Genomic DNA, 25,916 nt, shown 5'->3' on the forward strand with positions numbered 1-25,916 from the left:
GCAAACAATAGTCGCTTTATACAATATGGGAAGGCTTTTTTTGCACCTATTCTATTGTGTGTTTATGGAAAATGGGTCATTTCCCGTCCTTTCCCGGCCCTCAAGCAACACCACCTGGCTATTTATTGTCATGTCATTCACAAAAATATAAATAAACCTAACCTAAAGTTAGATTTTTACATGTATACATTTTTATATCTATCCCTTCTGTAATTGAGAAATGCATTTATGGTGTGTGTGTGTGTGTGTGTGTGTGTGTGTGTGTGTGTGTGTGTGTGTGTGTGTGTGTGTGTGTGTGTGTGTGTGTGCTCGTGCACGCGTGCGTGCGTACGTGCGAGCGTGTGGGTGGGTATTTGGGTGGTGGTGGGAGGTATACAGTAGGAGTTTTAAGTGATTCGGTCACATTTATCTCATTCTGGTGCAGCATTCATACTTTTGGATCCCAAACCAAAGCTCTGCTCCTCCCTGCCAATGTTACTCCTGCGCTTAAAGTGCATCGGAATGACCACATATTGAGGATGCGCTGCATCCTCAATATTTATCTGATATGTGGTAATTTTCGCAGACTCTGCAAATACAAGCTTTGCACACTAGATGGTGGAATGTACCAACATTGTCAGAGTAAGCAGTTTGCACATAGGGCGTTGTATGATGACAGCCAGAATTCAGCAACATGGACAGCGACACATGCCGTGTCTGCTGGTTTGAATAGGTTGGGGACAAATATAATTTTGATCGATCAGTCTACTATACTGATATTTTACACAGTTTAAATTGTTGTATATTGCCAGGATATTTAGTCATTTCCATACAATGGAAAGCTATACATTATTTTTGTTAATATACAGTATCTGACAATTTTGTGTAGCCTACTGTGTTTGAGTGAAAGAACATTTAGTAAATTGAAGTGAAAGATAATGGGTCACTCTCTTCAATAATGGTCTCATCGTAGTCTAGATGTATATTGTTCTCTGCCTCTTATTTATAATCGACAACCTCACAATTTTGAACATTTAATACATTGCAATCAAATATTTCAATACACACTGGAAGCCAGAGAAAATAGGCTAATATTAATAATGCACAAATAGCCTCATAGGATCTGCTACAGAAACCGGGACTATAATTCAGAGCATCACATTTATGAACAACAACAAATAAATGTTAGTTATGTACCTGATCTTTTTGTGTCCAATGTGAGATGTATTGGGGCCAGCATCCCTGTTTGACTCCAGAATCTAGGTCTCTAGTATCTGGGACATATATCCATAATTAGAAGTTGTGTGTTGCTTCTCAGTCACTTTCCCTGAGGGCACACTTTCCACACAAGGTAAACTGTGTCTTGCTGTTATGCAGCAGTTCACCTGAGCATTATTAGTAACCTGCATAAATGCTATATAGCCAAGTAATGTGGTTTATTAAAGAAGAAGTATTCAAGGTTAAATACATATTTTTGGAAAAAAGAAAGAAGAACTTTGTCTCAAAGTGAGACTCTCACATTGTGTGTGTGTGTGTGTGTGTGTGTGTGTGTGTGTGTGTGTGTGTGTGTGTGTGTGTGTGTGTGTGTGTGTGTGTGTGTGTGTGTGTGTGTGTGTGTGTGTGTGTGTGTGTGTGTGTGTGTGTGTGTGTGTGTGTGTGTGTGGAGGGGGGGGGGTCTGGACTTCTGGTGCCTTTTAAGTCCTTTGAAAAATGTAATTTACAGAATTTACATCCAACAGGTAGTTTACAGATATTGCAGGATGGATTTTCTACAGGGCCCAAATATGGACAAGAGCTATTGAGTAGCTATAGGTGTACTGTACCTAGCAGCCTGGATGTAGAGCAGATCCCAAGACGCACAGCAAGGACACTGCAAAGTAAAACTACAGGACAGCAAAGAACAAATGGGTGTGTAAAAATATCCCCTACAATATACATCATGTCAGTGAACATAAAGGACAAGGTCTCTGTCTCAAAAAAGTTAATAAAATATTATCTCTGATTTAATCAAATTCTTAAATAATTAATCTGATGAATGGTTTATTTCTCGCTGCAAGACTGAAATGACTTTGACTCTCCCATATGAATATTTTCATTTCATTTCAAGGTAAAATAGTATATTGTTAGAAGTGGTAAAGAATGTGTCTCAGTGCAGTGTAACTAAGCTTACTAAACAGCTACAATCCATAACTTTTATATCCTACCCATGATTCAAACCCAGAACTCATTGAGGCCAGGGTCATTTCTCCATGGAATAGTAGGGAAACCACCTCCAACCACTCCACTACAGATGTGCTAGTTATGTTGTACATATTCTAAAATACAGATGGGTTAAAATAACATTGTATTCATTAGAAGAATAAGAAAACTCCCTTGTTGTGGACACAAGCAGTGCCAAATAAAATGTCTACAGATCCAAGTAATAATTGGATAAGCCATGAACATCTTTATTGATACTTCACTATCACAGGATTAGTTAACTATCGCAATCGAATATGACAGTGTCACAAAGCAACATGCAGTGTTGAATACAATACATGCCATTCATTAAAAAGTAGCTCAAACATTTATAATACAGATTAAATCATTTTACATGTACCTCTTACTGCATGGTTGCTGTACAACAGTTACACATACTGTATGTTGCACCGCCAAGGGGAACAGAAAATTAACTGTTCATCTGTTGGAAATCACCACAAATGGTGTGGTGAGTAATAGCATTGTCTGAGTTTTGCATTACAATACAGAATGTGTTCTATTTCATACAGTCGCTCTCCTACTCCCCCCTCTCTCTCTGTCTGTCATTCTCTTTTCTCTCTGAGAAAAAACATTTTTATTGGATCCCTCTACACACCTTATAACACACTCCAAAGCACAGTCCCCACTGGAGGGTGAAGCAGTGTGTTGCAAATACCCCCCCCCCCCCCTCCACCCTCTCCCTCCCTAAAACCAGGTCAAGCTGGAATGTTTTTCTACTATTGGTCATATCAGGACTGGCTGCAGTGCCAGTGTATGATAATCGCCTGCTCTTGGCTCCCCACACAGCAAAGTGATTAGGAGATAATGATATGCATGGGATGTATACTGTACAGACAAGTAATGCTAGTGCAAAGATGGAGTGGGTCCTCAATTAAGCAGTACTTGAGAGTTTAGAGATACAGTAATTACTAAATCTTAGAATCAAATATAATTTGTTCTTTCTTGTTCATCTATTGTTTCATATAATGCCATTTTTATAGGATCCTGGCTCCACATTATAGTAGGTCATCAGTGACCACGTCCTCCTGCGTACACAGGGTGTGTCAAACAGACCTTTCTCAGCAGGCTGTGTGTCATGCTGATCTGTTTATTAGGATGCTGACTGTATCAGTGGATTATCAGAGAAATGAGCTCTATCGTTTCAACAGAGATGTTTATGAGACAGCCCACACAGTTCACACACCATGGAAGAAACACTCTAATGGTGCCAGTTTTGTGTAATGCCCGGCACATCACAGCACAGCATACCAGCATTGTGAAACACTACATAGACACTACATAGATGCAGTGGTGGAAAAAGTACTCAAATGTTTTACTTAAGTAAAAGTGTCAATACTGCAATTTAGAAGTACTCCGTTATAAGTAAAAGTCCGGAATTCAAACCTTACTTGAGTAAAAGTACAAAAGTATTGGTATCAAAATGTACTTAAAGTACCAAAAGTAAAAGTACTAAAATATTTGAAAATAGCAGATCTACAAGCTCACAACGCGTTGTCAGCTTGTAGATCGGCTATTTTCAAATAGCCTAGGTATAAAATAGGGCTAAAGTGGTTAATGTATGTTTCATAATATCATGATTTACATCTGAAAAGTAACAAGTAACTAAAGTTTTCAAATAATTGTAGTGGAGTAAAAGTACAATATTTGCCTCTGAGATGTAGTGGAGTAGAAGTAAAGGTATTGGAAATTGGAAATACTCAAGTAAAGTACAAATACCTCAAAAGATACAAAACAGCTCTGATTATGTGTAACACTCAGAACAACATTACCATTCTGACATACTGTCTGTACAGTGTATATTCATGACAAATGTATACAAAACACACTGTAGCTGGGTAGTTTCATTATTGTGCCATGTCAAACAATCGGTCTGGGAGGAGCATTTAACCCATAAAGACCTGAGGCAAATTCTACAAAATGTCTTCTAAATCCAACAGTTTTTGTTGCTATATAAGTGGTTCTCAAACTTTTTCATGTCTAGGACCCCCAAAACGATATGTATTTGGCCGTGGACCCCCATGTCAAAATATTTTGTTCCAGGGACCCCCCAAAAGCAAAGATTTTAGTTAAAATGTTCGCTTTAAATATATATATATTCAAAGATTTGCAGACATTTTCACGATTTTTCAAAAATAGCAGATCTACAAGCTCGTAGCATGGCACTCAATAACCACATTTGTGTGTCTCTCTAACTCTTTGTCCTTTGTCCCAAACAGCATGCCAGTTTACTCTGTATAGCCCCAGGTGCCTTCACTTTGATACTGTCCCCGTGGGTTTCTTCATTGGACAGGTCTTTGTCACACCGCAGTATGTTCTCAACAAGGAAGGCACCAGCCTCATCAATATTTATATTGTCCTATAAATAGACAGGGAAACGTGGATTTCAGTACATGGTTTATGCCTTTGTTAATTCAAAGTGTTTCGCTGTGTGCAGTGTGACAGCTTCCAGTTCCAATACTATATCCCTAAAGGTAAAGGTCAAAGATCTAAAGCATGACTTCTGTGATTTATGTTAATGTTTGCACACATTTTATGAGTTATTTATTTTATGATCAGGGTTAAAATATCAAACAGAACTTATGCTGCAGTGATTACACACATGCAGAGATTTCTCTGGTCACTAATGAAGATACATACAAATATTATACACACCTTTGCTGAGGTTTCAAACCATCCTAGGAAGTTGTGCTCTTTACAGAACTGGTCAAGAGTGGTGGCTAGTAGTTCTCTGTCTCCTTCTGTTGTGTCACATTTGTTGGCCAGGAGAACAGCAGGGATTGGGCTTCCACTGTCCAAGAGTACTTTGCTATCTAGGCATTGCTTCCACTCCAAGGCAGACTCAAAAGTGGACCTTTTAGCTATGTCAAATACAACTAATGCTCCCATTGCCTCCTTGTAGTACACCCTGGATAGATTCTTACATCGCTCTTGGCCTTGAAGAAATGGGACATACAAGGAGTTTATTCTATAGGCCTATAACAAATAACAAATGACAATTTCGTCCTAAAATGTACAAATATGTACAGTATTAATTACATCTTCAAAATGGGCCATTCTTTTAGACCACATATCTTTTGTATGTATGCTATGTTATGCATAAATATGCATGGTAGGCTACAGAGTGAGCCTGAAAGGAAAGAAAATCTCGGCATGTTTCCATGGACACTGTAAGACTAAAATTAGATCTGAGAAAAACGATTGCTGTGTTACTTGTCTTGTAGGAAGTTACCATGCTATATGGGTCTGAAAAACGCAGCAAAGTGGGCTACAGTGTACTTTGTAGACCTAATCATTGCATGAAATTTCGAACTTTGAACCAATATAATGCCAGAGCCATGCAGTAAGGCTAGACTCAAATATATTTATATCTGTTAGCCTACAACACGATCAAGCTGCTTACGTCAGCGAACAACAACTGAATACATATATAGCCCATGTTATTTATTTGGCATGTTCTCTATTATTAGTCTATTCTAATTATACACAGCCTCATTGCTCTCACCTGCAATATCCCAAAGCTGCAGACGCACCACTGTCTTCCTGTCCCACTCAATTGTTTTGAGAGCAAAGTCAACACCAATAGATGCTTTATATGTTTTGTTAAAACGGTTATGGACATACCGGAAGATTACACTGCTCTTTCCAACTCCCACGTCTCCAATAACTACAACTTTGAACAACTTTTCTGTACAAGACATTCGACCCGACGCCATAGTACCAATATATATCCTCCGATCACTGCAGGACGTGTAGTGTAGACTAGGAAAAGTGCTCCTCGGAGCACAGGTCTCCGCCAGGTCAGGTAGGTTATTGTGGGCCAGCAATGTTCGGAATTCGACAATCAGGATGGAATATGAAAAATCCAACAGATCCATCTTGATCACGTGACTGTAGAGATAATGTGTACTGATTTGCATTATGTTTGGACAAAATGTGGTGGCACTATAATAGGGCAATGTAAAAAGGGTGGCATTCCGCATTTGTTCCTCAATGTAGTGCAAATGTGCATGCAAAAGTTTCACCGCAATCAGACACTGCATTAAGACTTGCAGCATTTTGTTCAAAATGGGCCACTCCTGCAATCTTAAGATGTCAATCTTAGCCAATCAGGATGGAATATGAAAAATCAAACAGATCCGTCTTGATCACATGACTATAGAGATCATGTACCGATTTGCGTGAAATTTGGATAAACTCTGAAGTAGTAATATCAAAAATATGTTTTACATAAGTCGGCCTCCTGGTGGCGCAATAAAAGTGGTGGCTGATTAGATCATTTTCAAGTTGCATTTCTTCCTCGACCTCGAATGTGCGTGCGAATTTCACGGCAATCACATGCGTGTTCATGATTTCAGTCATTTTGTTCAAAACGGAGCACTCCTGCAAACTTTGGAAGCCAATCTTAGCCAATCAGGATGGAATATGAAAAATCTCAAAATCGTGATGTTTGACAAAATCTGTAGGAGTACTGTTTTTTTTGTAAAAATCCGCCTCCTGGTGGCGCTATAACAGGCCCATGTGAAAAAAATGGGGCAGAGGTTCAGCTCTGGCATCCAGGGAGTGTGTGTGCACAGTTTCGCTGACATCAAGCCAACGGTGCTGGAGATTAGCTGATCACAGACGTATGCACACTCGGACGGACGGATGGACGGATGGACGGACGGACGGACGGATGGACAGGGTGCAAAACATAGTCTCGGCCATGCCTTTCGGCCTGGTGGAGACAATAAAGTAAAAGTAAACTAGCTTAGCGTTTAAGAAAGAGTCAAAGCTCAGTCAATTCACTAAAATATGTTTGTTGTGCTCAGGAATTTTGCAAACATTAGCTCCAACTTACATAACAGTTTAACTTACTAGACCATGTCAACAGTTGTTGACATCAGATTCTTTAGTTTATTTTTTGTTTTAATTCATAAATATGTTAAGTGAAATTTAGTCACTTTATTGCAATAGGTAGCCTAGGCCAAGCACACATACAGGGCCAAAATATGATTTTTACTCTATGATTACCTGCCATGAAAGACAAAACACAAAAGCATAAAAAATATTTAATTTACTCCCATTAAACAAGTTTCCTTCAAATGCTCTACAGTAAATATTTGTTTAATCTTGGCTAATATGTCATTTATATATTTAAGGCTGCAACTTATCAAATACCTAATTATAAATATCACTATTACTACATTAACAGCAATAGGCCTACCTCATCACATTATAGAGCTGATTGGCTATAAAGTCTTTAAGAAATGTCATTGACCTGCCCAAACATACAATAGAAGCATAAATAGTAAATGAATTATAGGTATTAGTGTTTCATCTGAATACCAAAATATGACAATTTCTTACAATCACAAATACAGCATTTTTAGTAGTCTTATACAATCATCTATACAGTTATGAATTCAGATGGCTATTTATAAAAGATACAAACTTGCAATCTCGCTTAACTTGCATTTCAAGACAGTAAAAATGAATTACATGTACAAAAGGGAAGAAATAAAGTCTCAATGGCAAGAAAAATGTGGCACTTGAACATGTCCTCTGCTACATTCATGATACGGTGCACCTTCAGGCTATTCTGTATCAACTGAAAAGTCAACTGAAAAATGGATTTCCATTTTTATAATCAAGATTTGACTGTTTAACTGCCCCCCCCCCCCAAAAAAAAAAGAAAATAGAAAATTGCAATTACTCAAAATGAGGCAAACTCCACTCTAAATGCAAATATTTCCATTAAATGTTGAAAATGCATTTGAATTTATTATTGACGAATTTGATTGTTCGACATTACAAACATACCATTCACTACCCTCTTTAAAATGAATCTCTCAATTGCTTTTATTGGTCAAATAAATGCTCTATTAACTATTTCTGTGCTGTGAATATGACATTAGTTCATGTACATACATACAGTAGACAATTAGTTGTTTGCCTAATAAGCACAATGTTTAGAGGAATAAGTTAAAAGCTTATGTTAGAATAGAAACACCTGTCTGTAATGGGTATATATTTTCACTACTTTAGGCATCATCTATAACAGCTTTTTCTATGTTGTAGGGCTTCATAGCCCTCCCTTTCCCTGTAAAATCTACGAAGCTGTAGAGTGAACTTTAATCTCATTCACATACCCCTTATACATTCTCCATAATTTCACATGTTAAACCATCAGCAAAATAAACAAGAAACACAAGTTATAATCAACTACAAAACATTTTTAGAACACCTGGTAATATCTACTTTGCACCATTACAGAGTTGAGGAACTTTGTTTGAAGTCTTTCAGAATGACAGAGGCATATGTCATGTTCGGAGGAGTGCACAAAACAGACTCAGACACGGGGGAGGTGGGAAAGGGGTTAACCGACGGGCCCAAGCAATCTCGAAATGGTGACGGAGGAGGCATCAAAGACACAGTATCCTCCATCGGTAGTTTAACCTGAACCAACTCCTCCTCCTCATCGTGAATCTGGGCGTTGTCGTACATGTAACCGTGGAGGAGGCCAAATTGCTCGTTCTCCAGCTCGTCCTCCTCTTCCAGGGGGGGGATGGGCTCATCGTCAAACAGGTCCATCTGCATGGGCAGCACAGCATGCTGCTGGATGAGGTGGGCCTGGTGGTAGACGGGCATGCCTCCGCTCACGACCACGGGCATGCTAATCACGCCGTGAAAATCGGGAACGTCGCGGTCAAATTTATCCACCACCGCGACCACCTCCTCCTCCTGAAGGTGATCCATCGTATCATGCTGGGGGAGAACGCTATTCTGCGGAAGTGGATGCTCAGGGCTATAAAGCTCCACCTCCTCCACATCCACCTCTTTCATGACCCCACTGGCGGGCATTTGCCCGTGGGCCATCATGATGGGGGGGGTGGCGGGAGGGTTGTATCTGACGGGGTCACACTCCTCCTCCTCGGCCACGTTGTATAGAGTCTTAGTGCTGAGGTCTGAGAACTCCAGGTTTGTGTTATGGTAGGTATTAGTTAAGGGTTTGATGACAGCCATCTGATTGGAACCCGCTTCCTGTCCCTTCACATGCACTGACAGTCTGTGCCACATGTGATCCCCTTTTGGAGGATGTCTTGCACCTGGTTCAGACCATGACACAGACTTGCCATTAGAACTATGAACAAAATAAAGACGTCTGTTATTTCACAGGAACCCAGAAAAGTGGAGACAGCAGCAGCATTTCTGGTTCATGTAAAAAGACTTTATCATGTGATGATATCATTTTATTTGTTTATTTCTTGAAATTACTCTACAATACTGCTTATAAGGTGTAATGTTATTTCATAAAGCAGATGATATGCAGGTTTCTGTTCATATGCCAATTAAAACAAATAAACAGTAACATGTTGGTTTTCTGTATTCAATATTCTGCCATATTTCATCTGTGGTCCTGTGTCTGATCCCACAGCATGCAGGGATGCTTGTTTTAATTAATATCGGCAGTTCAAAGGTTAGAAAAGCTGTATGAATCGAGTACTGACCTACATCTCTCACACCATACAACAGGTGCACCTATGAGAGTGAATACAGTAAGACAACAGGTTGCCCTTTGAGAGTCAATTACAGTTAGACAGCGCCAGCATCCCTGAGGTGCCACATCAGCAAGGACTCACAGACTCAATTATACTCAACGAACCCACCTGCCATTTCCAGCATTCTTCTTCCTCTTAAACATGTTAAGCAGGCTGTTGCTCCGGCAAGCGATCTTGCCATCACCGACGTGCATGCGCACTTGGTCAGAGGTGGTGAACGCACTGCGCACGTTTCTCTCCGGCTTGGCAAGTATGATGTACATCTTTGGCGTGAACATACAGCCTAAAGCCACAGTCACACTGAGGCTCACTGAGAAGGAGGTGGTGATGATCTTATAGTTGCTGCCAAAGTAAATAGGCACAAAAGCCAGCCAGATGATGCATGTGGTGTACATGGTGAAGGCAATGTACTTTGCCTCGTTGAAGTTGGCAGGAACGTTGCGTGTCTTGAAGGCGTAGTAGGTGCAGCTCAAGATGAGCAGCCCATTGTAACCCAGGGGGGCCACTACGCCGATGTTGCTGGTGTTGCAGATGAGGAAGACCTCTCTGATGCTGGGATAGGACTTGACGGGCTCAGGGGGCTCCATAATGATGAGGGTGATCTCCAAGATGAGCTGGGCGCTGATCAGGATGGAGGCGATGACCACCTGAGCCCAGGCACTCATGAACCTGGGCTTCCGGGTGCAGATTTTCTTCTTGCTGCCCGCCAGGATCCGGGCGATGCGGTTGGTCTTAGTGACCAGGGCAGAGTAGCACATGGCAGCAGAGGTTCCAACGAGGAGCCTCTGGAGGTAGCAGGAGGCCACAGTGGGGCGGGCGATGAGGGTGAAGGGGCAGATGTAGCCCAGGAAGATGCCTGCCAATATGATGTAGCACAGCTCACGACTGGAGGACTTCACCACAGGCGTGTCACGGTACAGCACAAAGATGAAGGCCACAAAGGAGGTGACAAGGATGCCCAAGCAGGAGAAAACGACTTGGACAATTGATTCTGGATTGCTCCATTCAAGGTACCGCAGGATGATCCTCTCACAGCCTGAAAGGGAAGAGAAAAGAGAAGCACAGAGATAAATATCATGGTTCGACAGTACCAAAGGATATGCAGAAAACCATTCATAAAAGTTCATATTTACAGAGATGCAAGAACATAAAAGAAAGATCAAATCTCATGAAATAAACGTTTTGTTTCCTAAGTGAAGATTGCTGAAACTGAGGTAAATCCAATGCACAGAGCCTACAGACCCCGAGTACACCCTGTTTTCACAAGGTCGACTATCTGATTCTAGTTTGAAAACCTGCTAAGTCTTAAAGTAGGTTTTCAGCTCAACTATAAATAAACTCCCTTTCAAGCCATGGAGGGCCAGGCTGGGCTACAGAGAGTAGCCAGAGGAGAGTGAAGCCATTGCAGCAGGACAAAGTAAATCACTGTGGTTTACAAAAAGGATCCCTTCTCTTGTTACAGATCAAGGACACTGAATATTTAGGCAATGCTTTAATTTCTGCAAGAGCGATATGTTTTTGTATTGTTTTTATTAACTTTAAAATAACAACTTTTGTTGTTATGATTCTCTGATTGAGGCAGTAAATGAATGACATTGAATATTAATTCACGTCATTATTTCTGCCAGGAGATCATGTTTTACTGATGTTGTCAGGTAGACATGTCTTCAGGAAGACATTACGCTTGACATGTTTTCTGGCATACAACTAGGCTGATTAGCATCATACTTATTGTGCACGCTGACACCAGGCCATGGACCACAGTTCACGAATATTCTACAAATTGGTCAATCACAACTATGTCATTTCTGGGAATTAATAATTGCAAGTCTCCAGGCTCTGAGATAAGCATCACGTGAGGCTGTGGATCGGCACTAGTCAATCAGGTGCCGCCCTGTACGTCTGTCTGTTAACTAGCCAATTACTACACTCCTGTCCCTCTGGTTTATGGGATGTACCAGCACTAGCCAAATGCAGACATGCGAATGCACCGGCACAAGTCAGCGTTAGATTGACACCATAATATACATTAATTAACATGACAACATACCCCAAAATCACAAAATCACAAGTCCATGCACATTCAACTCAGTCTGAGATGTCTTATGTCAGTCTCTAGCCCCTTTCACAGAATTTAGAGTGCTGCGACGTTTGCCAATGCATGCACAAAACTAAAATAGCCTACCACAACGCCATCTTTCAATCACAGACTTGTGAACGAGCATACCGGATTTGACAATTGCATGTTTTGGTTGATTTGATTCAGACATCCCTACTGTATTCAATCTTAAATATGTAATGTGTGTGTATGGGCTGAGAAAACAATCTGCCTCGTTTCTCTCTCTCCATCACATGGGGAGTGTCACACACACACACACACACACACACACACACACACACACACACACACACACACACACACACACACACACACACACACACACACACACACACACACACACACACACACACACACACACACACACACACACACACACACACAGACCATTGAATGACAGAAATCTTTTCAAGAATGAAATGCAGGATTGTAATAATATTGGCGCTGGGAGGGTCACACACAGGAATGGCAATGTATTAGGCTATAACATTGTAACATCATGTTTGTCCTAATGATGCCAACATACCACACTACTTTTTGAAAGATTTGTCTCCATAGCCTGTCTACCCTGGTTGCACGGTAATGATGTAATGGCATCATATCCCTTCCCCCCATTGGGCTTTTCATACTTGTGTACAACTCCAAAACATTGCCATCACATGCCCCAGACAGAGAGAAAGATGGAGAGCGGTAGGGCAAGACTTCTGGCAGAGATTTACACTCTACTGAGCACCTTTCCAGTTGAATATATGAATATGTGAGTAACAACTGTGTCCTGTATGGAGCATGCTCTCTTTTCAGTTCATATGAAAAGCTCTTAATATAAAAGATGAACCGATAGGGAAACAGGAAAATCCTATTAAGAAAGAAAGTGTCTTTGAACAATGCAGAAGGCCTTTGAAAGTGGGCCAGAGAAGCGCTAAGTGAAGTAGGGCTGCTGTCGGATAAGTGGCGAAGATGATGAATGCTTCTCAGGTGCCATGGGAAAGCTTTGAAAATAGGACAGCACAGGTTTGTGAAATAGCACTGCAAAAATCACGACAGCATAAAGTGTGTTGAGCAGTGGGTGGTGGAGGGCAAGGGAAGCTAAACTAAACTTTCTGCATTGCAATGAATGGCACTAATATACAGTAGCTTCTGTTATCTCTGAAAAAGCTAACTTACTGTATTTGAAATGACAGCATGTTATCTTTGTTGTACTATATCAAATAGCGCTGAATGATCGCCTGTATTTGGCCAAATGTCTATTTTTGCCTTTTGTGACAGATTAGGGACACTGGGGTTCATCGGGTTGATGAAGAAATCCAAGTACACCTAAATCTTATTTTCCATCATCCAGTATCTGCTTTATGCAATCAAATATTTACTGGGAGGCTATGGAAGTCTATTGTTCATTGGTGATCTCTCCAGTTCGACCAAGGTAGTGCTCATGTTTTTGTATGGATTTGTGCGAAATGCACTGTTGCTACACAGAAGCAAAGGTTCTGTGGGGAATTCTGGCAAAGTGCTCTGCTCAGCCATCACAGCCACAGTTTAACCACTTAAACCTTCAATACTTAGTAAAGTTGACCGTTGGCTCTGTACTTGATCTGCTCTTTATTCCCTCTACTCTTCGTTGACAACCTCTACCTCTCGTTGACAATAGCCAATCTACAAGCTCACAACACGTTGTGAGATTGTAGATCTGCTATGTTCGGCAATGTTACTCCCAGAATAGGGATGCTAGGATTCTAGTGGTTCAATGTCGCCCTGAACATAGTGACAAGTTAGACATAGGCGCAGTTTCAGGGAGCTCATTGAACCCCCTAGTGAGATTTTGAAAAGTGCACAGGGATTATTTCTGTAGTTCATTATACTCTTGCAAAGTTGATTGTTGCATTGTGTTGTGATGAGGTACAGTGTTAAGGCCTTAGCATACTAGTCCTTTTTTTTCGTCCGAAAATACAGCATATATGAAATAAATACGAGTTCATATCCTCTACAGCTTACACACCAACTGTGACACTGTCCATCAAAATTATATTCGGAACAGGTTTGATTTGCTGCAATTTCTTTTGCATTAGCCCTTTTGCATTATCCCATTTTTGCTTGGCATTACCTATACCAGCTTATATAAACAAACTTATTGTCCTACATTTTTCTGTATCAAAAGTAGAGTGTGTGTGTGTGTGCGTGTGTGCGTGCGTGCGTGCGTGCGTGCGTGCGTGCGTGCGTGCGTGTGGGTGGTGGTGGTGGTGGGGGGTGTCCATCTCCTTCCCACTCTGAGGGGGAGGGACGGAGAGAGACGGCTGTTGTCATTAAACATCTCTGGAGGAACGCAGCCGTACCACGATGTATAAACAGGGTTTAATAGGGGTGAAACACACCTTCTAGTTCCACGTCAGGCCACCAGCCAATGTCACAGGTCTTGCATGTGAACTCATCCTGGACAATCTCGTTGTCCTTGCAGGCTGTGCAGATCCAACAGCAGCTCACCTCCCCTTTCCTGATCACCTGAATCACAACCATAATAACACAATTTATAATTTTAGGCATTTAGCAGCATTTATCCAGAGCGACTTACAATAAGCACGGTAATCACATACTATACTGTACACTTAATTGTCCTTTAGACTCCACTACATTTCTAGGAAGGGTTAAGGTACATTATGACTTAACAACTTAAGGCCTATTCCAAATGTAGTAAAAAGAACCAAAATTAAAGCTCACAACCCGTCGCAGTGTAACGCTTGTAGATCTGCTATTTTCACTATTTTTGAAAATATCTTATTTCCTTTTTCTTTTCTTTTATTTACAATTGGTATGGAAATGTTCTAAATTTCTATTCAGCAATGCGTTGACATTAAACAGAAAATGTAATTGAGTATATATTGTACTTTGTCCACCACTGCAGAACACTGACGCTACTGTACATGCCAAACTGCTATTTTTGGCTTATTTGGTGAGATTTGGTGTAGACAGGAAAAAGCAATTCAAGTAGAGTTTTAACTCAAGTCCATGTCTTTAAGAATGGAGGGATTAAGTGATTAACTCTGAGAGTTACGAATGGATAAAATACCAAAAAAATAGGATTTTACTTTGTGGAAGCTGTTTTCTAAATGAAAAATGGATTAATGAATGTAAGATAAACAAAAAGGAAGTAGAGGTACGGTAGTATAACCAGAACTTTCCATGCAGTCGGCTACATCACAAATGAGATTTGGCCAACAGACAATTTATTTCTTAATGCATTAAAGGTAGGGTAAGTGATATTTTTTGGTTAAAACAAAAATGTATAAAATAAAAGTTTCCTGCACCTTGATCTCTCCTTTCTCGCAAGGCTCGCTGCAGACTGAGCGCACCATCTCGCTGCGGTTCATCTGAATCATGTAGTCATCAATACTGAGCATGCCCTTGTGCCAGGAGCCCACATTGATGTAGTCATATACACCAGGCTCCACATGCTGAAGGTTCATAATCTCATACCTGATGGTGGACAAAAGGCCTTGGGTCAGAGCAAATGGCAGGTGAAACGTCTCGCATGTCTCACAGACTTTAAATGTTTTTTAAAAATAAGCGTGAACAGTATCCAGCATCATCTAAAATGTCATCTAAAATGTATAGCTACACATTCTCGATGACATGTATCATTGTGTTATTTTTTATGCTGTGTTGATGAATTGAATACAAAGGACCACAAACAAGTCCCCAGGACGTTTTTGGGTTATCCTTTTAGCCTTAATGTCTGACTGTACCTCGTGCTGTTTACATTTCTGACTAATAAAGTATTCAATCAATCTAAATTAGTGTGTAATTAATTAATTAATGTTCACTTTTAAATTCTTTTCACCAGCATTATGCCTCAACGGAGAAAGTTTGACATACCTGCCAGGTGAGTCCCCATTTTCATCAAACCCTATGTTCTCTCCAGACACGCCTTCAAAGGTGGTCTGAAGCAGGGAGTCCAGCAGCTGGCTGCCATCAATGGGGTCCATGGCTTCACACATGCCCGGGCCAGGACATACACGGGCGTGCAAATCATGCAGGCCGTGGGCCATGGCCAAGATGGCATTGATGACGAATCCCATCTTGCTATCTTGAACGTAGTTGTCCTCCAGACTTTCATAGCCTGCCAATGCATGAGAACATGATAAAGATAATGGTCTGCTTTCCCTTTGACAAACCTGTGAAGGACCAAATTGCAGTATGTGCAGTATTTACTTCAATGCTGCAAGCATTAGCGTGTTACGTGTTGTGTAGCTACAATATCCCAGTATGACCGTGAAATAGAGGCCGTTAACGGCAGGTCTATCTTGTGTATTGCATGTGGTGCAAAACTGTTGCAATATTACAAAGGAGTGATAGGGTGTTTAAAGTTTATTTTAAGTATACTTGGGATTTGGAAACAGGATACACGCTTCTTTGCTTCGGTGGGAGAGGGAATCAAAGAGCTGGGATCATTTGAATATGGCTTCAAAGGATCCTTGTTACCATGGCATGACAATCCATTTCTGTATTTATGATTCAGGATTCAATCAGTCTAACACTAAACTACTGATGTTACACATATAATCAAGCAAGGAAATAAAGCAATTAACTAATTAATTCACACCTTTCACTGTTTATATTTACTTCTTCCCAGACAAACATGGTGGGTGACAGAGACCAGAATGTTTCATATTTTGAGATTATGATGTTCAAACACACCCTATCAGTTCAATGTAATGCAAGCTAAAAGCTGTACAAGCATCTACTATTCAGTAGCTTTCTGGTCAAATATACTGTACTGATTGTACAACTTTATGTTAGTCATAATAATCATTAAAATCCTCACTTTCAAATTATGTTGGTACAGCAATGGATGATGTGCACAGAGTTGACAACTCCTTTAATTGAAGAAAATAATACATTTTCTGACACTGTGAGCACGGCTGCATTTGTAACTTGGCACACTGCCTGCCAGAGCGTAGGATACTTTGGCACCAATCTGTACATTTTGTATACACAAAAACAATGCCAAAATTATCACTTCTACTATACAGTATGCAGAGGGCACGCTTGCTCTTATAGCTTCTGTAGCCTACTATATGTAAAAAGAAAATAAAGTAAGAAAATAATACACAAGGTTTCAAGATAATTGGTTTAGCTTTCCTGATTGTTAGCCACCACTCAAGACAGTGAACTTTGCCACAGTCATTTAATTTGAATACCAATGCTGAAATACAGTAGTTTTACTCTACTTGCCCATAGCACTATTTGGTTTAGGTTACTATTTTGAACATGATAACAACTGACATAATTTAAATCAATTGACACAGCCCATTTTAATGCTGCAATTTAAATCACATCTTCACTTTAACCTACGTTCCCCTTTAATATATCATGCTCAAGTAGTCCAGCGGAAACAGGGCACATTTACTTTTAAATTGAGTGTCGGGTTAGATTCACAAATGTACCAAGCAATAACTTACAGGGAGGGGTAACTTACACAAGGAGGGCAGGTTTATTAACATCATCCATTGCTGACGTGCTTATTGCTCTAGCATGTTAAATCAAGTCATGGCAACTAAAAGGAATCTGAGACTAGTGATGCTAGGACATACTGTACAAACTAATCAGTTTGGAGGAGTAGCAGCAGGGGAAAGCATCAGACAAGGACCACCAGTGATGACCTAGTTCAACAGCTCCTTCAGATTGACCACCTCCTTGCCTCTCACTCCCTGACATTCATCAGTAATGATTTTCTGCATGCAGAAAGATGACCAGCTTCACTAAATCAGATTTGTCAACTGGCAAATTGACAGTTGACTTCTTTTTAATCCTCACTCAAGGACCGATTTTGCATAATTCAAAGACGTAATTTCACATGAATAAAATTGCATTGTGCAGGGACAAAATTGGTTGTGTATCTAAAAAGAATTGTGTTATTACACAGTGGCTATGCTGTGCCAGCATGCAACTTAAGCCAGACCAACCAGTGTTGGCAGCTCACTTAAATGTTATTGGGCTGTTTTAATACATCTATCTAAAAAACAAAAATAGGTGTGAGACCACAGTGCAGACCAAACCAATTGCTGTGCTCTCACTCCTGTGTATTAAAATCATAAAAACATCCCAATAGCTTCATATATTAGAGGTCAACTGAAGTTGGTGGTCTATTGACATTCAGAATGAGACATCCAATTGACCATATTCACGCGTCCGTCATTTTGCTTACTTTATATATCCACCACCCAAGTATGAAGTAAAAGCAAAAATGGTCACAGTGTGAATATGGTCAATGAACTATTTAAATCAGATGTGAAAAAGTCAACCTCTATGTATATTGTCAAAGTGAGGAGCATTATGGGTCCAGAGCGATAGACTCACCATCTTGGAGTTCTACACCAAAACAACGAGAACAACACATAAACAATATGTGACAGAACAGCAAACAATAACTGTATCTCTCACGACAAACAATGAATTACTGTTGTAACTTTACTAAAAAACATAAAGTGGACTGCAAGAATGAGTGGAAGCTTGACGTTTTTGCAGAATAAGGAATGTAAGCTCTGTTTTTGTAAATACTGCAAATGAAATATGGTTAGAAATAATGTCTGTGGAAGGGAGATGTAATGGAAAAAAACTGGGAGAATTTAATTGAAATTCCAAAAATGATGTTGATTTACTGTTGTTGCATGCAGAATCTTATATTTACGTTTATCAATACACTTGCTGTATTTCTTTTGTATATATTTGTTTATTTGTGGTAATGTGGGACATTTAAATAAGCAATAGTAACAAATGATACATTTGGTTTGAAAACGTAAATATACTGTAGGCTAATAGCATAGTGTTTAAAAAAAAAACATGTGTAAAATTAATTCGTGAAAAAATGTCAAATATATTTTTTGAAACATGCTTGTTGAGCATTGTTTCAAGCTATCAAGAGCTTATGCTTATGTTTGCTTTCACCCTTTCTAAAGTGCTGAAGTGAAAAGCATTCAATTACCTAGTCCTAGATCATCCTCTGTTGAGTCGAACGTCACAAAAATGAACAATATGAAAAACAATATGTATTATTAAGTTGATTATATGGAGAATATTCCCTGTTGCAAAACTAATAATTAAATAAACTGTTACAGCCTTACTTTAGGCATTTTGACACGTTACAGAACACACTGACTGAGCAGCTACAATAGACAAAGTGATATTCCGATTGTCATACGGTTTAAAAACAGAAAATCCACAAGACAGGTTGGAGTGTCTTGTGGAGTGATGGAGTCCATCATCAGAGCAAGTCGTCTGAGTAACTGTTTATCTACCTGAGCAGTTCCTTGCATAATTCGTGTTCTCCAGTGGGTGTCCGAAGAGGCGGCATTGAAAACGGTACTGCCAGAACTCTGGGAACCAGGGGTTGCGGGTGTTGGTACTAAGCTTTAGTTTCAGGAAGTAGTCATCGAAGGAGGTGACCTCTTCTGACTGCAGTTTTACAGTGATGCCGCCCACGGCCTCTTCCTCATATCCCTCTACAACTTCATCTCTGTCTGCCCACCCATCACTGAATAAGAGAGGAGCACAGCAACCATGTTACAATAGCATTTTGACAAAAGAATGAATCATCTCCTGAATTTAATTGCTGTCGTTTCATCGAATTTCATCATTGAAATGTAGATATTGTGTGCACAAAAAAAGTGCACACAATACTGTACTGTCCAATAATAACATGGAAATGCCTTGAAATAATTTACATCCATCATGACTACTGATCATTTTAGGCATCACCTTTTCCAAATAGGGCTAGGAGTGAAACATTTTAATTTCTAAAATAATCGTCTTATAGGGCCTTGTTTATAAAGAGTGAGGATACTATCAAAGTTTATGTGTATATGACATGCTGGATACAGTTTCAGCTTTATGTATTGTCATTGGGGACTGCAACCTCTCAGCAAGAATGTAAGTAATTTAGGTCGAAGTGGCTTATTGTTGGTATCAGCTGAGCAATGAGGGCATCCATCCTCCTTAAGGCGCTAGACCAGGGAGATGGATTGCTTAGGTGGCGCGCTACACCTACCATCTGCAACCAGTACTTATTGCACGTTGCCATGTTACCCATACATGCATGCATCTATACACCTGTTCCCACTTTTGTCATCAGCCTGCGGCTATACCTAGCCTACTCCCCCCACACTCTCACTTGTTTCCACTTTCCCTCATCATCCCTGCAGATACTTAACCACTTTAACCGTCGTGTCCCTGTTTTGGGCATGTATTTTTTAAGTTCAGATTTGGTCAAAATGGCAAAAATAGCATATCTACAATCTTACGTGAGCTTGTAGACACTATTTGGCATGTACAACGGTTAATTGGACCATTCCCACCTTTCCCTTTGCGCGAACTATCACATGAACTTATCTCCTGCAAACCTGTACCTGAACCTGTTTCTATATGCCTGAACTGCCTGTTTGAACCTTTGGCTGATCATTGGATTTGGGATTCTTGTCTGCTCCTTTTGGATTTGTCTGCCTGTGTTGGGCTGCTTCTCTGGTTTTGACCCTTGCCTGTCTCATATCCTGTAAGCCTGTGTACCTCAGATGTGTGTATTAAATCACTGAACTGCACTAGATCTGTCTTAGTCGTTTGCATTTGTGTCCTTCCCCTGTATTCCTGTTATCCTGCTAACACCAGCTGTGACAGTATGTAATTTCCGAATGCTGTGAACAATTTCAGAACAGATTTCTACATCATGCAGTGTTGTATCACTATTACTGAGTGAGGAATGATGGAGGTAAACAAGGGATGGAAAGTATTGTTAAATGGAATCTGCATAATGGTGGCATTACTGGCATATTGTTCAAAACAGAATAAATTCCAGGAAAAACACACTTACCTCTATTAATAGGTTTAAAGTGCAGTACTGTTGTGATCCAACAAGACAATACTTCATTACTGATCCTCCAACATTGTGGGAAAACAATGAATACTTTATTGCTGTAACTAAAGTGTCCAATGTCAGCTGCATTACTGTGTACATTTTGTTGAAGTAGCATTTTAACTATGAATGGACAAAGGCTGTCATCTATGACAGCAGAGATATCAACCTAGCCATCTGTTTCTCAGCATCATAGTCTCCATTCCAGCACATTGTCTGCCAAGAACCGGCATCTCTGACGTCAACGCACTCAAATAAAAAGTAGTTGTACAAACCGCTCTATGGAAATCTTTGACAATATTGTCAAGCCCAATCAAAGTATATCATTTAGACTTTGATTATTCTTGATTACTTACTGTACTTGAAATCACTGTTTGCCTGGCCATGGTAACAGCCATTGCCTTAAGAGCCGAGGATGGATGGCCGGTGACCAGCACCTCAGGCATTCTGATTGGCCCATTGCACAGGCCTGCATGTGTTCCGTTACTGCATTGCTCTAAAAAAGCTTTTTTCTTTTTCAGTAGTCTCCTTGACCCAGAAAAAAACCCACAGCCGCACCAAATTCATGTCCTCCTTCTCCTTTATGGAGACTAAGCAGGCAATGTAAATCAACTAGAAGAAGTAAGACGGACGCTACACTTTTTTCAAGAATTTGAGTATATGATTCTCATCAGGACCACTTTTATCCATGCCCTAGTTCTCATCAGTGTTTGTGAATAAAAATCACTCATTTGTTAATGCACCAGCCTCTCTGTATAGCGTATTAACCAACAACCCTATTCCCATTTCAGTAAGCTTGCTCTGACTACTCGTGACAGGATTGGAGGTGAGCTGAGATTCGGCAGAGCAAAACGTCTAGTATAAGTGCTGATGTGAGCTTTGATGCTTGCTAGTCCTCGATCTGCAGCTTACGCTGGAGGTGCTGTCCCATATTAGCTCAGCCTGCCTGTGATCTGACAGTGAGAGGGAGGGCTCACTGAGTGAATGCATTATTTATGACTGAGCCTGACTCAAAGCATCTTCTGCTTTCAGAAGAACTCTACTCCTGGGTACAAGGGTAGAGGGAAAACATGATCTCAGTTATATCTGAATTCTACATAACCTATACTGGGTCTTTTTGAATAACAGGTGATTTAATGTAATGGCAGTATTACTCTGATTTAGTAATGATCTTAAGGCAAGAACATTAGCTCAAGTTACAACCAGGACAGATAAAGATTTGTGACCTGTGTGACACTGTGTGTTTGGGGTTGGTTGGCTGTGGTACCATACTGTGTCCCCCCAATGTAGTAGTGAAACTTAGGCCCATGCAAATCACAACTGTCACAACTGGAATAAAACATGGAGGTGGAAATGCACTTTTGCTGTCAGCTGGCATGGAAATACACTTTCAGTGCTTTCTCATTTATAATTTCTTAATTACATTTTTGTCTTTTCAAATTTCCTGCCCCTGAAACCTGTGAGGAAACCACCCCAATGTACAATAAAAAAAAACATGACCATGAGGGGTATTATTTTCTTCACTGCTGAAAACCTTTTTGCAGATAGGCCTCTGTGTGTGTGTGTTTTATTATCTCTGCTAGCTCTAAGGATGGCCATATTGATTGGCTGGTTAGTCTATCCTACTTTAATCCCAAAGATGATCTTGAAAACTACTGGCTGTGGATTGCCATGGAATTTGCTGTGCACCTTAATGTTTCCCAGAGGATGACCCCTACTGATTTTGGCGACCTGTGACAACCTCAGGTCAAAGTTTCCATTTGCACACAATACTCTCAAAATGTAATGGACAGATTGTCTTGAAACTTGCTGAGCATATTAATGCTCACCAGAGGATGGTGACCCTGTGTTTTTTCCTTTAGCATGTCCACTTTGACCAGCAATTGACCCAGGTTTTAAGGGTTTCTTACTAAATTACACAAATTTAATTACACAAATGTTTCCCAGAGGATGACCACTACTGATTTTGGCGACCTGTGACAACCTCAGGTCAAAGTTTCCATTTGCACACAATACTCTCAAAATGTAATGGACAGATTGTCTTGAAACTTGCTGAGCATATTAATGCTCACCAGAGGATGGTGACCCTGTGTTTTTTCCTTTAGCATGTCCACTTTGACCAGCAATTGACCCAGGTTTTACAGGTTTCTTACTAAATTACACAAATTTAACTTGTAGCCTTAATTTGCTCTGGCAACTCACCTGGGAAAGGGAAAATAACATTTGGCCTTTGATCTAGACTTGAAAACAGTCAAGAGCATTTAGTCTGAGAATATAAGACTACACTTTTATATAAGGTGACGTCATTTTGCCTATTTAAACTTGGTTTAAAACATTTATTGCTTTAAAAGTCATCAGCTAAATCTTAAGATTGATTCTGAAACAGGAAGCCAGTGTAAGGTAACCGGGAAAGAGGAATAAAATTACATCTGAAACAAACCTGCCAATTAGGAGGAACTCCCCGGCAACACCGAGACGTCTCATAGCCATGAGTATACCTCGGACAGTCATGCCTTCACAGAAGCAAACAACCACTCTAGCTTTGGGCAGACGTTCACGCAGCTTCCTCAGCAGCCTGTCATAGTGCCTCTCCCCGGCATTGCTGTAAATCTTGTCAGAATGGGCAATGCACAGGCCTTCTTGAGCTGCAAGCTCTTTGAAGGCTTCCATTCCACTTTCTCCATAGTTACCTGTGGAGAAAAGATGTGGCAAGATCATTTAAAAGTGTATGACAAGTTTGAATTTATTTCATAAGAAAAAGAAAATAAGTAGACCGGTTTTCATTGAACACGCAATATTTTTTGAGACTATCTAAGCGTTGAGTTTTTAGTTTTTGTTCTATTCAGAGAAGATTTGCTGAGCATACATGCTCTTTTTGAACATGTGTGTGCTGATCATCAAGTCACATTCACACCTAGGACTTTCCCCGCATACCAATTGCGGTTAAGTACCTTGCTTAAGGGGCACCACAATGGTAGATGTTGACGGATGAGGGATTGTTGCATTCTTTTTCCCTGCCCAGATTTTTCTAGCTGGTCCAGATCACAAACCTACAACTAATTTGTGTTTCAAAGGCATTTTATTGCAGAGGACCATTTCCAATAATGTGCAAATGATTTAATTATTATAATCCAGCAGCTAACAGTTTAGGTCCTTGCACTCTTAAATGGGTGTAATTTGCATTACAAAATATCTTGTGTCAAGATGTTTCATTATCAACACATACATTATATGAAAAATTACATTGATGTATATTGTTCCAAATCAGACATGCAGATATGATGAAAATGATATGTCCTTTGTTTTAGAGTGCTGCAGAGTTCTGTGCTAGAAACTATGCAGCTTAAAGCCTAGAACAAAGTACCACTATTTGGTAATTGGTCCAGAATCTCTTTGTAAAGGTCTGCTACAGGGGCCAAATGGACGTTGTGGTAGTGACTGATGCAAGCAACTAAACAAGATTACAGATTGTCTTAGAAAGGCAAATCATTCCCTGAGATGGCATCACCCAAATGAGTATTTTTTGTAGTATTTTGCTTTATTTGCTGCTAACTTTGGTGGTATACTCTCTCGCGCTCTCGCTCTCACCACACAACAGTTTTTTTGCAATTATTGTCATTATAATATAATATAGGATCGACAATAATACTGAAAAGAAATGCTGTATTGATGACATTTCAAAATTAAAATTGCTCTTGGCTTGTACTAACACCATATAAATTCAGTTTCACAGATCAGCCCAGAGCTGGCTATAGTCACATAGAGTATGAAAAAACAACCTTTCTGCGAGCGATGGAATGCGCAACAAGTAATAATTATATTATTGCTACTTAAATGCGACAATGCTGCCTGTAGAACATTTATACATGTACTAAGTGATAATGCATTGGTTAAGAGCACTGGCACTACAGCACACATGTGCCCAGAGAAGGACCGGTGACCAGAAGGCTTCCAGAAGCTTCCTGCCTGCCTCCTTCTTATGCTGTTTCAGTCTCAGCCCACTTACTGTTTGCACAAGAAGGAAAATGGCAAGGGGAAGTTCACTGCCCCTGTCTCCTTTAAAAATCAAAGCAAGCATAACAACTGTCAGGAACAAAATGTGCCTTACCCTCAGTATGCACTGCTGACACATAGGTCCAGTTGTAACGTTTGACAATGTCTAAGATGGCTCTGGCTTGAAGAGTATCAGAGGGCACAACCCTAAGGAAGTACTGGAACAAGGTTTTGTCACTGAGATCAATACTGGTTGCAGAGTATGCGATCTGGGGGATGTTGAAAAGCTGCAGAAGGTTCTGGACCTGAATTGCGACTGAGCTCGAGCCAGGCCCAATGACCCCTGCAATGGGCTTCTTGGTGGGTGGTGGCTGAAAGGTAGGACCTCCTTCAAGGCACCTCAAGGATGAGCCTCCATCCTTCTCATCCCGTATGGAGATGAGTGAGTCTCTGATGAATTCGATACTTTGCTCTAAAGCCACAGAGGCATGCCAACAGGAGTCTCTGATCTCACAGCCCAGAGTGATGTTGGGTAACAAGTTTGGGTCTGAGTTGATGCGGTCTAATGTATGGAACATTGCCTCTACCCTTTGGATCCCATATTGTTCCCGGACCTCGCCACATTTCCTCTCGGCTACCCAATCCGCAGAGGGCTGGTGGTGGACGGAGAAGAGTGCACCGATGATAATATCCCCATCCATTCTGGCCACCAAACGCGAGGCGGCCCTTGGTGCCGGAGACCTCTCATATCTGTTAGTGGCCGATACAAAGGCCTCAAACAGTAAAACTGTTATTGTAGTCAGGTAGATCATATTCCACATTGTGTCACAGGTGATGATTGTAGAATCTTGTCCACTTGGTCATAATGGAGATCCATATATCCACTTCTTTATAAAGGAACCATCACCTCCGCCATTTCTCCCTCAATGATGTCCTCCTGCAAGATGAGGGATATTTAACTCATGTGTTTATCTATACAGCTTTGTTACCATTGAACCCCGCCTTAAATAAATACATAAATAAGTAAATAAATAAGTGAATAAATAAGTGAATAAATAAGTGAATAAATAAGTAAATACATAAATCAATCAATAATATAACACACAAAAGACATACCCCATGACATTATAAAACA

At 40.3% G+C, this 25,916-nt stretch overlaps 2 protein-coding genes across 2 annotated transcripts; both read right to left on the bottom strand.

The window, feature by feature from the left end:
* Positions 1-4,426: 4,426 nt before the first annotated feature.
* Positions 4,427-5,951, bottom strand: rab32b (RAB32b, member RAS oncogene family; the record flags this gene model as incomplete). The annotated part of the gene is made up of 3 exons (XM_084044557.1): positions 4,427-4,594; positions 4,891-5,171; positions 5,741-5,951. 3 exons carry the CDS (start codon positions 5,949-5,951, stop codon positions 4,427-4,429), a joined length of 660 nt encoding a protein of 219 aa, XP_083900683.1.
* Positions 5,952-8,484: 2,533 nt separating this feature from the next.
* Positions 8,485-25,602, bottom strand: grm1b (glutamate receptor, metabotropic 1b; the record flags this gene model as incomplete). Its single annotated transcript, XM_084045142.1, has 8 exons — positions 8,485-9,358; positions 9,885-10,812; positions 14,262-14,388; positions 15,192-15,360; positions 15,760-16,003; positions 19,182-19,417; positions 23,229-23,478; positions 24,897-25,602. The coding sequence occupies 8 exons, from the start codon at positions 25,600-25,602 to the stop codon at positions 8,485-8,487; spliced, it is 3,534 nt and encodes a 1,177-aa protein (XP_083901268.1).
* Between the last annotated feature and the right edge of the window lie 314 nt (positions 25,603-25,916).

Source organism: Gymnoscopelus microlampas, assembly GCF_963454915.1.
Source record: "Gymnoscopelus microlampas genome assembly, chromosome: 20".
NCBI lineage: Eukaryota > Metazoa > Chordata > Actinopteri > Myctophiformes > Myctophidae > Gymnoscopelus > Gymnoscopelus microlampas.